Source organism: Thalassophryne amazonica, chromosome 7 (assembly GCF_902500255.1).
Source record: "Thalassophryne amazonica chromosome 7, fThaAma1.1, whole genome shotgun sequence".
Classification (NCBI taxonomy): Eukaryota; Metazoa; Chordata; class Actinopteri; order Batrachoidiformes; family Batrachoididae; genus Thalassophryne; species Thalassophryne amazonica.
Window position 1 is genome coordinate 105,008,554 of NC_047109.1, and position 15,257 is coordinate 105,023,810.

Sequence of the window (15,257 nt, forward strand, 5' to 3'; positions counted from 1 at the left end):
GTCTGATGCTAACCAAGATGGCGGCGCTCTGGCAACAGCCAGCGAATGAGCAGATCACCGCAGTCCTACAGTGGACTAATAGAAATCGATTTTTCAACTTAACTAGACAAGTCTTGTGGTGTTAACTCAGTTGAAAGCTGAAAATAACAAAGGTGAAATAACTTTTTAAAAAATCTATGCAAATTGTTATATCAATTTTTCTTGTTGAGACAGCAGTTCATTTTTTAGAGTATAGAAAGTGCTGATACTCGTAGAGCTATGAATGCCAGTGGAACCAAATAGCCACGTCACTTGAAATGAGTGCAGTATTTGTTAATGTGTCATATCCAAGGCCACCAAATCCACAGTTTTGTACTTACTTTTCTCTTTTTTTTATATATACAATCACTTTTTTGTTACTATGTATTTAAAATCTTTTTTCTTTTTAAATTTGTACTTTGAACACACCTTTTCCCACAATGTTATGTTGATATTCTGTTCTTTCCCAGACCTTTCAAGTCTGTGTGTGGTTTACTCGGGTTTATATTTGCATTGAAAGACTGCACCTCACTTTTCGTTGTACTTGTTACAATATCAGCAAAGAATCTGGATCTCTGTTTTTTCTTCAAAGTAGTTTTTTGGCAGCACAGTAGTTTAGCGATTAGCACTGTTGCCTCACAGCAAGAAGGTCATGGGATCGATTCGCGCCTGTGACCTTTCTGTGTGGAGTTTGCACGGTTTACTCCCACATTTAAAGTCCAGGTCTCCCCTTGCAAAACTCATCTCGATCTCAATGGGACTAACCTGGTTAATTAAAGGTTAAATTAAAAAATTCTCACGATTTGTAGGTGGGTGTGAGCATCAGCAATCACGTGACCTGCAAATCGGAACAGTGCGCATTCTGCCACTAGATGGCAGCATTGCGTTTCCACACCTGAAGGGACTGACTGCAGCTGATGTGGGGCAAATGACCTCATGCTGAAGTCATCATCATCAATCGGAGATGAAGAGGGAAGAGAAGAAAGACGCTCTCTCGTTGCTTTTTGTTTAACAGTCACGACACGCTTGGCTATAGCTGCTGCCATCAAGCTGGAGGGGAGCAGCAACACTCCGTGACGTCATGGTGATTTGTTGATGAGGTGTAGTTCGGGTTGAGTGCAAAATGCAGGATAACTGGAGATGTTCTGTCGGACCTGAGCTGAGAAACGCGTTGCGGTGAACGCGCTGTGGCGCACAGTAAATTTGGGTGGCGCACAATGCACCAAACCCCCCGAAACGGAATCCCAGGATATCCCACCCCACACCCACCCCACGGAACGGAATAGCCGTCCTCCCCCTCCACCTCCGCCTCTCCCTCACGTCTCAACTCGGGAGCGCCGCCGCTCGGTCACCAGGATTTTCCCTTCTCGGCCAAAATGGAGGAGGAGGTCTCTGTCTTAATGAAGGGAGCGCAGATTGTAGGACCGGATCGGTCTCAATGAAAGGCGTCCGATCAGTACCACAGTAAGAAGAAAGAAAGAAGAAAGCTCGGAGGATCTCTGACGCGTTTTTTCCGCACAGCCATGAGCGCAGGAGAAGGACTGGATGAGGCGGCGAAGGACGCGGCAGACATAGCGGCGTTTTTCAAATCCGGTAAGTCGGGAAGGGGCGAGTTCGGATCCGGTGGATCTTCAGCAGGGCCGTGGGCGCTGCTTATCTGTCACATTGTCGCCAAAAAATCCAAAGAAAACAAATAATAATCACAAATTTCAAAAGACGGCTTCGGCGGCGAGGTGCGCGCCGCGCGTCGGAGCGATGCGCACGGCTCGGACTTGACATTCCGCAGCAGAAACCGAAACGTGATTAGATATCGATCCCTTTGGCGCTATGTGACCAGATAGGTACGTTACTTTCTGTTTCCGCCCCCCTCCGCGCGCGTGGGCCCACCGTGCACGAACGTCCTTTTCTCTCGCGTACTGGTGCAGATTGAGCTCGTGGCAGCAGAATCCGCTATAGGCTGTGCACGCGCAGGGCCCGTGCACAGATGGCATCATCATAACAAATAAACGTGTCGGTGCGCACACCGCGAACCTGAACACAATTGTGGTGCGCGTTACGCACACACGGGGACGTGCTGTGACAGTGCGCGTGAGGTGCGTAACTGCAAGGTGCAACCCCCCCCCCAAAAAAACAAAACAGTGTTTTCTCATTCTGGAGCAGTAATGAGTCGTAATAGGAGAAGACACCAGGCATCGAGTCCGCAGACTGAACATCGATCGATCGATCGGTGAAGGCAAAATGTCATTTGGCCAAGATTCCAGCAAATGTGTGGTTTTAGTGTTTTTCTGCGTTCTGGACCACTGAGTGATAACATAGTTGAGAAGCAGTAGTTTTGTGCAAATGTTTAGGACACTTTACAGTATGATGCAGTTATAGTTTTTGCAGTTCCCCTAGTGCCCCCCCCCCCAAAAAAAAATCCAAACATTTATATTAAAAACAAATAAATAGTAGTCTCTTTGGCTTTCCCTTGTTTTTGCACTCTGGGTCGCCACAGCAAATCCAAGGTGGATCTGCATGTTGAATTGGCACAAGTTTTACGCTGGATGCCTTTCCTGACGCAACCTCCACATTACATGGAGAAATGTGGCAGGGGTGGAATTTGAACCGGGAACCTTCTACACTGAAACCAGTGCATTAACCACTTGGCTACCACCCCATGTAAAAATAAATAAACAAACAAACAAAAAATTCAAAGTAGCTATTACACTGAAAAAACAAACTGGTTATTAAATGTCAAGCCTCATTATTTCATAATAATAATAATAATCTTGGATTTTGGGCACCATGAAAAAAATCTTACTGCCCCCCCATACTGTTTTGTCAGTATAATAATTGTATTAGGGTCCTCTCCCCTGTCAATCATGGGCTCCTAGAATCCTTCTCCTAATTATTCTTCCCTTTTCAGCACTCCTGACTACTACCAATTAATAATAATCTTCTATCAATACTACTGCTACTACTACTACTACTACTACTACTACTACTACTAATAATAATAATAGTAATAATAATAATAATAATAATAATAATAACATAAGACAAGATAAGATCAATTTTCTTTATCTCGAAGGAAATTATTTTCCAGAGTACCAAAACAGTAAACAAACTCAGCCACATGGGGTGTGCAACCAGTACATTCTGAGTGCCTGTTCCCAAGCCGGATAATGAGGAGGGTTGCATCAGGAAGGGCATCCGGCGTAAAACAAGCCAACCCAACTATGCAGACTCAGAATCGAATTCCCATACCGGATCGGTCGCGGCCCGGGTTAACAACGTCCGCCACCGGTGCTATTGCCCACAGGGTGCCGGTGGAAATTGGGCTACTTCTGGGCGAAGACGACGAAGAAGAGGAGGAAAACGTTGTCACGAACAGCGGGAGAAGAGAAAACTAGAAGGGTGGAAATGAGAGTGGGACTTTGAATATTGGTAGTATGACTGGTACCGGAGAGAGCTGGCGGATATGATGGAGAGGAGAAAGGTAGACATATTGTGCAAGAGACCAAGTGGAATGGAAGTAAGAGCAGGGAGCATCGGCGGTGGAACAAGTTGTTGTACCATGGTGAGGACAGGAAGAGAAATGGTGTTGGGGTCATTTTAAAGGAAGAGTATGTTAAAAGTGTGTTGGAGTTAAGCGAGTGTCTGACAGGGTGATGAGTGTGAAGTTTGGAAATTGAAGGGTTGATGATGAATATCATCAGCGCATATGCCCCACAGGTAGGTTGTGAGATGAAGGAGAAAGAAGATTTCTGGAGTGTGTTAGATGAGTGGTGGTGAGAGTGTGCCCAAGCATGAAAGAGTGGTGATAGGAGCAGACTTCAATGGGCCATGTTGGTGAAGGGAACAGAGGTGATGAGGAAGTAATGGGTAGATATGGTATCAAGGATAGGAATGGGGAAGGGACAGATGGTAGTTGATTTGCAAAAAGGATGGAAATGGCTGTGGTGAATACCTACTTTAAGAAAAGGGAGGAGCACAGGGTAACATATAAGAGTGGAGGAAGGTGCACACAGGTGGAGACTACATCCTTTATAGGAGATGCAAGCTAAAAGAAATCACAGACTGTAAGGTGGTAGCAGGAGGAGAGTGTCACTAGACCAGCACAGGATGGTTGTTTGTAGGATGACTTAGAGGTAAAGAAGAAGAAGAGAGTGAGAGCTCAACAAAGGATCAGATGGTGGAAGCTGAAGGAGGAAGACTGTTGTGTGAAATTTAGCGAGCAGGTGAGAGAAGCACTAGTTGGAGGGAAGCCATTTTGGACAACTGGAAAAGTACTGCAGATGTGGTGAGGGAGACAGCTAGGGCAGTACTGGGTATGACATCTGGACAGTGGAAGGAAGACAAGGAGACTTGTGGTGGAATGAAGAGGTCCAGAAAGCATAAGGAGGAAAGAGGTTGGCGAAAAAGTTTTGGGATAGTTGGAGAGATGAAGAAAGTAGACAGGAGTACAAGGAGATGCGGCGTAAGGTGAGAAGAGAAGTGGCAAAAGCAAAGGAAAAGGCATATTGCGAGCTGTACAAGAAGTTGAATAGCAAGGAAGGAGAAAAGGACTTGTACCGATTGGCCAGACAAAGGGACAGAGCTGGAAAGGATGTGCAGCAGGTTAGGGTGGTAAAAGATGCACATGGTAATGTGCTGACAAGTGAGGAGTGTGTGCTGAGAAGGTGGAGGGAATATTTTGAAGAGTTGATGAATAAAGAAAATGAGCGAGAGAAAAGGCTGGATTATGTGGTGAGAGTAAATCAGGAAGTAAAGAGATTAGCAAGGACGAAGTGAGGGCTGCTATGAAGAGGATGAAGAGTGGAAGGGCAGTTGGTCCAGATGACATTCCAATGGAGGCATGGAAATGTCTAGGAGAGATGGCAGTAGAGTTTCTAACCAGATTGTTTAATAAAATCTTGGAAAGTGAGAGGATGCCTGAGGAGTGGAGATGAAGTGTGCTGGTTCCTATTTTCAAGAACAAGGGTGATGTGCAGAGCTGCAGTAACTACAGAGGCAATAAAGCTGATCAGCCACAGCATGAAGTTATGGGAAAGAGTAGTAGAAGCTAGGCTTAGAAAAACAGGTGAAGATCTGTGAGCAGCAATATGGTTTCATGCCGAGAAAGAGCACTACAGATGCAATGTTTGCTCTGAGAATACTGTTGGAAAAGTACAGAGAAGGACAGAAAGAGTTACATTGTGTGTTTGTGGACTTAGAAAAAGCTTATGATAGGGTGCCAAGAGAAGAGTTGTGGCATTGTATGAGGACGTCTGGAGTGGCAGAGAAGTATGTTAGGGTAGTGCAGGACGTACAAAAATAGTGTGACAGCGGTGAGATGCGCAGTCGGAATGACAGACTCTTCAAGGTGGAGGTGGGATTACACCAAGGATCAGCTCTGAGTCCTTTCTTGTTTGCAGTGGTGATGGACAGGTTGACAGATGAGATCAGACAGAGTCCCCATGGACTATGATGTTTGCAGATGACAATGTGATCTGTAGTGAGACTAGAGAGCAAGGTTGAATCTAGTCTGGAGAAGTGGAGATATGCTTTGGAGAGAAGGGGAAATGAAAGTCAGTAGAAGCAAGACTGAGTACATGTGTGTGAATGAGAGGGAGCCCAGTGGAATAGTGCAGTTACAAGGAGTAGAAGTGGTGAAAGTAGATGAGTTTAAATATGTGGGGTCAACTGTTCATAGTAATGGAGAGTGTGGTAGAGAGGTGAAGAAGAGAGTGCAGGCAGGTGGAGTGGGTGGAGAAAGGTGGCAGGAGTGATTTGTGACGAAGAATAGTCAGCAAGAGTGAAGGGGAAAGTTTACAAACAGTAAGTGAGACCAGCTATGTTGTATGTTTAGAGACAGTGGCACTAACAAAAAGACAGGAGGCAGAGCTGGAGGTGGCAGAGCTGAAGATGTTGAGATTCTCTTTGGGAGTGACAAGAATGGACAAGATTAGGAATGAACATATCAGAGGGACAGCTCAGGTGGGACGGTTTGGAGACAAAGTCAGAGAGGCGAGATTGAGATGGTTTGGACATGTGCAGAGGAGGGTCCCAGGGTATATAGGGAGAAGGATGCTGAGGATGGAGCCACCAGGCAGGAGGAGAAGAGGGAGGACAAAGAGGAGGTTCATGGATGTGCTGAGAGAGGACATGCAGGTGGTTGGTGTGACAGAGGAAGATACAGAGGACAGGGTGAGATGGAAACGATTGATCTGCTGTGGCGACCCCTAACGGGAACAGCCGAAAGACAAAGAAGAAGAACCAAAACAGTAAACAGTGAACTTTTTTTTTTTTTTTTTTTTTTTTTACAAGTACAACAAATTTATGTGAAATGACTGTAAGACATGAGTGTCTCTGCCTACAAGAAGCTGCAGCTGGAGTGCAGTGTCTCTCCCTGTAGGTTTCACACTGACACATTCTAGAGGAAATGCCTCATACAATCGAAAAGAACGGTCTTTTAGACCTGAAAACACTTTATTTTTTATTTACTCTTACAAGATGAAGAAAATCATAGTGAAAAAAGACATAAAATATAGATGGTCAGCTGGCCACTGAGCAAGGGTGAGGTGGGGTTGGGTGGTGGGTTCTGGTGGGCCAGACCACCACCCACCAATGCAATCCTCAGAGAGACAGTTGTCCTTAAAGCAGTTATTGTCCTGTAAAAATATACATGGTTTAGGGTTAAATTATTTATTTGTATGTGCACACTGCAAAAGACAGAATCCTTGTAAAATCACACACATTCTGTGGCATTTTCCATCTAGCAGGTGCTCAAAGTGCTTTAAATGATAAATTGACTGCATTTACATTTTCACCTTTCTATCCTGAATCAATAGCTCAAAGCGCTTTATAATGATGTCTCACCTTCATGCCACTCCAGTGTCAGGACTTGAGACCGCTGGCGTGCAAGGTGCTCAACTGCACTCCAGGAGCAAACTGGGGGATTAAGGATCCCGAGTGATTGTCTGGTCTGGCAGGGGTTTGAATCGAGGATCCTCTGGTCTCAAACCCATTGCTTTATTGGTAGACCATCACCTTCCCACAGTGATGCCCCACCTCCTCAGCCAAGGCTGGTGCCCACTTTTTCAGCTGTGTGGACTGAGATGATAACATATGGGGTACCAGTCGAAAGTTTGGACAAAGTGTGTTACAAATAAAAATAATTCACCAATCACTTGATTCTCAACTCAATCTTGTCTCTGAGTCCTAAAACGTCGAGATCTGGAAAAGCCTGGGAAGAGTTTATGGAGTCATGTGGTGTCTGGCCAGAAGTGTTTGATGATGCTGGTACACCTTTGCAAGAAAATGAAGAATTCAGGAGGCTTAAACTCTAACCAGTGACCTAAAGGACAACTGGATGTCTTTGCTACAAGGTCTTTTCGGACAATCCTTGGGTACCACTGGAATCACTTCATGTCAAACAAAACAGCTACTTTTAGAGAGTCAGATCATGATTATGACTTGCATTGTGAGGTACGACATTTTGGCCACGTGGCACGTTTCTCACAGCACCATCCAGCACACATGTTCCTCAACGTTGAGGACCACAGCGAGTGGAGAAGGCCAAGCTGAAGTCTACGCTTCGCCTTGCTGCAGCAGATAGATGGTTACTTTCAAGAGTTGTGGATGAACCAGTTGTCTGTCCGGGTGGTTGCCATCCCAGGCTGCAAGGCGGTTACATAGTTTAGTGAATGCATGCTGACCTGATCTGACTCAATGGCTTTCATCAGTTATTTAACAAAAAATGCCATTTAATTTTGTGACAATTGACTCTTTGATTAGTTTATTTTAATGCAGTGGTTGTTATCACATACAAATATTAACAATTTCATATTTTTTGACAGTCTTTTGCAAATTTTTGAGCAGAACACCGATCTGAATCCAACTTTTGTATTTCAGGTTTGTTTGTTTTTTTTAACACTTTTAACACCAGGAGAAGATGTGTCCACCATGAAAGCACCGTACTTCAGCTCTGTAAACCAAACACGTTCTCTGAGAATTTGCTTGTGCCAGTCAGATAGCAGGGAATGATGTCAGAGTGGACTGTATTGAAACTCTGCGTTGTGTTGGGACGCCTGCCAGCATCTTTCTTATAGCTGTATTCTATCAGGCTGGAAAGTTGGCTCACAGTGAACTTGGACTACTTGGATGTTTATGCAGCAGCAAATGCACTTCATACAGTATTCATGTTGGAGACAGAATAGGTTATGGCCCCAGGAAACTTTCTAAGAGGCTATTGTTAAGAGGATGTATGGGGAAGAAAGTTTGTGGGTGGTTAAATGGAGAATATCACTATCTGCTGAGTGAATAATAATCCTCAGAGCTGCTGTCACCATGTGAGGTTTGAAAAGTGCTCAGTTGTTCTCAGAATCAAGCAGATTGAAAGCCTCTATGATTCTGCTCATTTGCAGACCTAATGTTGTAATTGGATTTAAACCAGTGCCAATCAATATGTGTGTCCACGTCACATAAACGTGCTTTATCTGTTCAGCATTACAGATATTTTGCCATCACCATTTGGCAGGTTTTCCCAGGAGTAGCTTTGCTTTTTAATTTTTTTTCTGTCTGGTTTCTTCCTCTAGTACACCAAACAACTGAATAAAAGCAACTACTTTCATATCATTTTTTATTTTTTGCTTTAACGTTCATCAATGTGTATCATGAAACTACCCCACCGGAACTTTTTATTGTTAGTACTATTAACTTTTTTTTATTATTTAGGCTATTCCTAAAGATCTCTGTAATATAATTAAATGGGTAACTTTGCTGCTATTTAAAAAAAAAGACTAATCTCAAGGTCGGGCATTCCACCACCGCCCTCTGGTGGCTGTTTTGGTTGGTGGAAAACGTAGCTAAACTCAGTACAAATTCATGTAATTTGGTCACTTTTCCAAAGGGTCCAGACTCGTCTAAATAAAGTAAATTTAATGCCCAGTGGTTCATTTCAGGTCAGCTTGGTGTATAAATCTCATCATTCCAGGCAGTGACAGCTATCAGCTGGCTGATAGAAGCTAGTTAGAGACAAAACAACACCAGCTGATTTCAGTACACAAGCAATACAACCCGAGCTTGTTTTCATCGGGTGGCCAGTCGTTGAAGTTAGAGGTGGGCGGATCGATCCTAATATCGATACCAACGCTGGTATTGATATTGAATGATTCTCGTGTAAAAAGATCGATACTCAAGCTTTTTTCGTCTCCCGCATGCACTGACTGCTGCGCACAGCAGATTCATCAAAGTCTACTCTCAGTCTGTATTGTGGTTTGTCAGCCCTCTACCTCAGGCAATTTTGTTTAAGTTGTGTTGAGTGATATTTTTTTAAATTATAATAAAATAGATTGTGATAATAAAGTATTTTGTTGTCATGTACAATGTTTGGCAAAATTCTATTCTAGGTCTTTTGGATCCTTTGGATCTATGAAGCTTAAATATGAAAAAAGTATCTGTATCGATATCTGCGATACTGGGCCTGTATTACTTGGTATCGGATCAGTACCAACATTCCGGTACTGCTCACCTCTAGCTGAAGTACAAATTCTCACCTTCGGATTCGCCACTTAGCCAGAAGTGACTTGTATCGATCTCATCAATTGAGTATCTGCTGAATAAACATTTTATTTTGAAAGAATTTTGAGATTTAAAAAAAAAATTCTTTGTACAAGGAGGTGGCAGCCTCTTTGTTGCTGAAGCAGCAGCCTGTCAAGTTCATGCCAAAATTTCACATCTGTAAAATAAAGTCACTTATCAGCACACGCTAAATTTTCTTGTACCCTTGATAAATTATGTTTGTCTGTGCAAACCTCAGGTATTTGCATGTTACCACCCCACAGTTTTGTAGACTTGGGTGGACAAACTCCAATTTGCGCATTTCTGAAAATAAAAACACTAAGAGGCAATACACCCTATATTGTGGATTTGACAGATGCAGTGCTCAGTGCGCACTAATTAGTAAATGAGGATGCACATTTTTTAGTGTTATGGTATTTGTGCACATTGTAACACATGCAAACCTTTAGTAAGTCAGGCCAGTGTGTCACATAGTGTCAGTTCAATTTATTTTATTTAAATGGACACCAAATCACAACAATACTGCCTCAAGGCGCTTCACATGGATGAGGTCTGTCTTTCCTAACTCCCCTGAGCAAGTGCATTGACAACAGTGGTAAGGAAAAAAACTCCATCTGGTGCGTTAGTGGGTGCAATTCTGCTAATCCGCCAACCGCTAATTATCAAAGCTAATGTTTTCATTATCGGATTACCTTTTTCAGATAACTTTGAAAACCATCAGCAGACCAATTAGCTCCGATAAATTAGGTCAGAGAATTTTTAGACACTAACATATTTTTTGCAGGCATAGTGAATAAAGCTTAACAGTTAAAAAACATTTGTGAAGTCTGACAGACTTTAGTACCTACCTATTAAATGTTTTTCAGTAGATAGACAGCAGAGGATAGAGCTGGTACAGGAGAGGGAGGAAGGGGGAGAAGGAGAGAGAGGAGAAAAAAAGATAATTTCTCTTTACACCATACTAACTCGCCAGCATATCACGCATGTCCTCAACAGGCATACAGTTTTAACTTATGGTTAAAATTTTAACCAAACTAATTCCAGACAAGTTAGTTAAATTAACATCACATCTGGCATTTTATAAAGTGAAAATATCAGCTATATGTTTAGTTTTAAAGTTTTAGTTTTTAGTTTTAGTGTTTGGGACACGCTGCAGTGCATTATCCCAGAGAATATACAACCCCTGGCAATAATTATGGAATCACCGGCCTCAGAGGATGTTCATTCAGTTGTTTAATTTTGAAGAAAAAAAGCAGATCACAGACATGACACAAAACTAAAGTCATTTCAAATGGCAACTTTCTGGCTTTAAGAAACACTATAAGAATCAGGAAAAATAATTGTGGCAGTCAGTAACGGTTACTTTTTTAGACCAAGCAGAGGGAAAAAAATATGGATCACTCAGTTCTGAGGAATAAATTATGGAATCACCCTGTAAAGTTTCATCCCCAAAACTAACACCTGCATCAAATCAGATCTGCTCGTTAGTCTGCATCTAAAAAGGAGTGATCACACCTTGGAGAGCTGTTGCACCAAGTGGACTGACATGAATCATGGCTCCAACCAAGAGATGTCAATTGAAACAAATGAGAGGATGATCAAACTCTTAAAAGAGGGTAAATCATCACGCAATGTTGCAAAAGATGTTGGTTGTTCACAGTCAGCTGTGTCTAAACTCTGGACCAAATACAAACAACATGGGAAGGTTGGTTAAAGGCAAACATACTGGTAGACCAAGGAAGACATCAAAGCATCAAGACAGAAACTTAAAGCAATATGTCTCACAAATCAAAAATGCACAACAAACAAATGAGGAACGAATGGGCGGAAACTGGAGTCAACGTCTGTGACTGAACTGTAAGAAACCGCCTAAAGGAAATGGGATTTACATACAGAAAAGCTAAACGAAAGCCATTTAAAACCTAAACAGAAAAAACAAGGTTACAATGGGCTAAGGAAAAGCAATCGTGGACTGTGGATGACTGGATGAAAGTCATATTCAGTGATGAATCTCGAATCTGCATTGGGCAAGGTGATGATGCTGGAACTTTGTTTGGTGCCGTTCCAATGAGATTTCTAAAGATGACTGCCTGAAGAGAACATGTAAGTTTCCACAGTCATTGATGATATGGGGCTGCATGTCAGGTAAAGGCACTGGGGAAATGGCTGTCATTACATCATCAATAAATGCACAAGTTTACGTTGATATTTTGGACACTTTTCTTATCCCATCAATTGAAGGATGTTTGGGGATGATGAAATCATTTTCAAGATGATAATGCATCTTGCCATAGAGCAAAAACTGTGAAAACATTCCTTGCAAAAAGACACATAGGGTCAATGTCATGGCCTGCAAATACAACCCTGGCAAAAATTATGGAATCACCGTCCTCGGAGGATGTTCATTCATTTTTTTAATTTTGTAGAAAAAAGCAGATCACAGACATGACATAAAACTAAAGTCATTTCAAATGGCAACTTTCTGGCTTTAAGAAACACTATAAGAAATCAAGAAAAAAAAAGATTGTGGCAGTCAGTAACGGTTACTTTTTTAGACCAAGCAGAGGAAAAAAATATGGAATCACTCAATTCTGAGGAAAAAATTATGGAATCACCCTGTAAATTTTCATCCCCAAATTAACACCTGCATCAAATCAGATCTACTCATTGACATTGACCCTATGTGTCTTTTTGCAAGGAATGTTTTTGCAGTTTTTGCTCTATGGCAAGATGCATTATCATCTTGAAAAATGATTTCATCATCCCCAAACATCCTTTCAATTGTCCAAAATATCAACATAACTTGTGCATTTATTGATGATGTAATGACAGCCATCTCCCCAGTGCCTTTACCTGACATGCAGCCCCATATCATCAATGACTGTGGAAATTTACATGTTCTCTTCAGGCAGTCATCTTTATAAATCTCATTGGAACGGCACCAAACAAAAGTTCCAGCATCATCACCTTGCCCAATGCAGATTCGAGATTCATCACTGAATATGACTTTCATCCAGTCATCCACAGTCCAGCCCAACTGCTTGGGCCATTCTACAAGGTTACAAGGTTTTTACACAAGATGTTAAACAAAACTTCTATGTTTTGATATTTTGGTTTGCAGTAATTTTTTGTTAAATTCCCCTTATTAGATTTGCCTTCAAACATACTCAGCTGTTTCTTGATTCACATATAAGATGTGGTAACATTTGTTACCACATACAGTGAGATAATATATCCTGTGTACTTTGATCTCGGTGGGTTTTATGATGCCACAAAGGCTGACAGAAGCACATACCATATTTTTCATAAGCCGCGTGTTTTTACTAGTTTTGAGCCCCTGCGATTATACTCCGGTGTGACTTATATACCAAAAAAATCACAACTTTGTTATTAATAATAGTAATTATAATAACTGTTTACATGGACTTTCTGAGGAATTGAAGCATAACACGGTAAAATTAGCGACTTATACTCTGGGACGAGTTCTACTCGTTGTGCCATTATATACAGCTTTTTCCTCATCAAGAGACATTTTTGGACAGGTGAGACTTAGATTTCAGAAAATACAGTAATTTCCTCCCCGCTAACCCCCTTCCCCCAAAAAAAAACACAAACTCTAATGCCTTAAATTTTCTCTCCATCTTCTGTTTTACATCACCATTTGTATGATATTCGCTGAGTAATGGCCGTCCCGCTCCCTGCAGACTCTCCAGCCGGCTGCCTAATTACTGCCAGCTTGTTGGATGTTGAAGTCTTGGCACACAGCTGCTCATCCTAGTTGATCTCAAGTACTTTTTCTACATGTTCTGGGGGCTTGAGTATTTGTGACTGTGTCTGTACATTATATTTTTTGTGGGACTCTGCGTGCATCTTGGTGCCCGACTTAATCACTGAAGGCCACATAAAAGATCAAGTGGAAAAATGAGATAAAATAAGAACCAAACGTGCAGAGGAGCTTGAGCTCTTGTTGATTTGTGTGAAGGGAATTCTATGGAACTCTGAAAGTTCAACAAACAAAAGATGTTCATATCACCTGGTTTCTTATCCAGTTAAGAGCTCAAATTTAGCCAGAAATAATACTTAACAACCGCTGTAAATAGTAAAAAAAGAAAAAAATCAGAAAAGTTTTATTCTCTATTAATCCATATCAACATTTATCATGATGTATCATTTAATAATGCTGCCAGTGTTGGGAAAGTGTAGTGACACGGACCCACAACAGGGGGCGTAAATGAACGGACAATGAAAGAGACGAATATGAACACTTTACTGTTGTGAATGAGCACAACCACAATACAGAGGAATGTGAAATTTTGCAGACAGTCAATCACAAGGGTGACGTGTGGGCAGGCTCGAGGATAGAAGACGTCTGCCCTGAGAAGAACTGGAACCACACGATTTCCTCCGCCACCGAACCCGGAGAATACTGGAGCTGCCAGTCCCGAGTCCCCAGGTGGCCACCGTCTCCGAATGTCGGATCTGGTACTGCTGGCAAGAAGCAGAAACAATAAGATGTGGGTGTGTGCACACCCAGTAACAACAGTGGTGGAGATTCCACCTCCACCTCTCATCCACACTCGTGCAGCTCCTGTCACACAGCACTTATCTGGTGGGGTGTAAAGCGAAGCTGTCGTCGGTCACGCCAATCTCCAGATAGTGCACTCCACAGGAAAAAACAGCTGCAAAAAACTGAGTTTACTAGACACAGTTATTTATAACGGCCGAGATTGTTACCTTCACAGGTCGATGATATCTCGGCAATGAGGTGGAGATGACGTCCGGGTTTTATGGAGTGAGATGATGTAGTGTAGATGGGTGACAGCTGTCAAGAGATAATGAGTGACAGCTGTCACCCCCGGCTGTGTCCGTGGTGGCAGCGCCCTCTCGTGCCTGAAGCCCGCACTTCAGGCAGGGCGTCCTCTGGTGGTGGGCCAGCAGTACCTCCTCTTCTGGCGGCCCACACAACAGGACCCCCCCCTCAACGGTGCCTCCTGGCGCCCGACCAGCTTGTCCGGGTGACGGCGGTAGAAATCGGCCAGGGGGGCCGGATCCAGGATGAAGCTTCGCTTCACCCAGGAGCGTTCGTCGGGCCCATACCCCTCCCAGTCCACCAAATATTGGAACCCCCGGCCCATTCGAACGGAAGTCCAGGAGCCGGCGCCACGGTCCAGGCCGGCTCCCCGTCATGATCCGGGCAGGAGGCGGTGCCGAGGACCGGGAGCACAGTGGGGTGAGGTGTGGTGAGGCTTGATTCTCGAAACATGAAAAACCGGGTGGATCCGCAGTGAAGCTGGGAGTTGGAGCTTCACTGCGGCAGGGCTGAGGATCTTGAGGATTTTGAATTGTCCGATGAACCTGTCCATCAGCTTAGGGGAGGCCACTTGGAGGGGGAATGTCCTTCATCGACAACCACACCTCCTGCCCCGCCTGGTATGCAGGGGCCGGGGACCGCCGGCGGTCTGCATGGGCCTTAGCCTCGTCCGGGCCTCAACAAGGCAGAACGGGCGGTGCGCCACACCCGACGGCACCGTGAAGGTGGGCCCGAACCGAGGGCACAAGGACCTCTCCCTCCACCACGGGAAACAAAGGGGGCTGGTACCCCAGACACACCTCAAACGGGGAGAGGCCGGTGGCAGAAGACACCTGGCTGTTATGTGCATACTCGATCCAGGCCAGGTGGTCACTCCAGGCCGCGT

At 43.6% G+C, this 15,257-nt stretch overlaps 1 protein-coding gene across 1 annotated transcript in view; it reads left to right on the top strand.

Moving 5' to 3' along the window:
* Positions 1 to 1,469: 1,469 nt before the first annotated feature.
* triob (trio Rho guanine nucleotide exchange factor b) overlaps positions 1,470 to 15,257 on the top strand; it is a 347,395-nt gene continuing 333,607 nt past the window's right edge. Inside the window, 1 exon segment of the mRNA XM_034175263.1 lies at positions 1,470 to 1,611. Coding sequence (XP_034031154.1) covers positions 1,542 to 1,611 — 70 coding nt within the window. The 5' untranslated portion in view covers positions 1,470 to 1,541.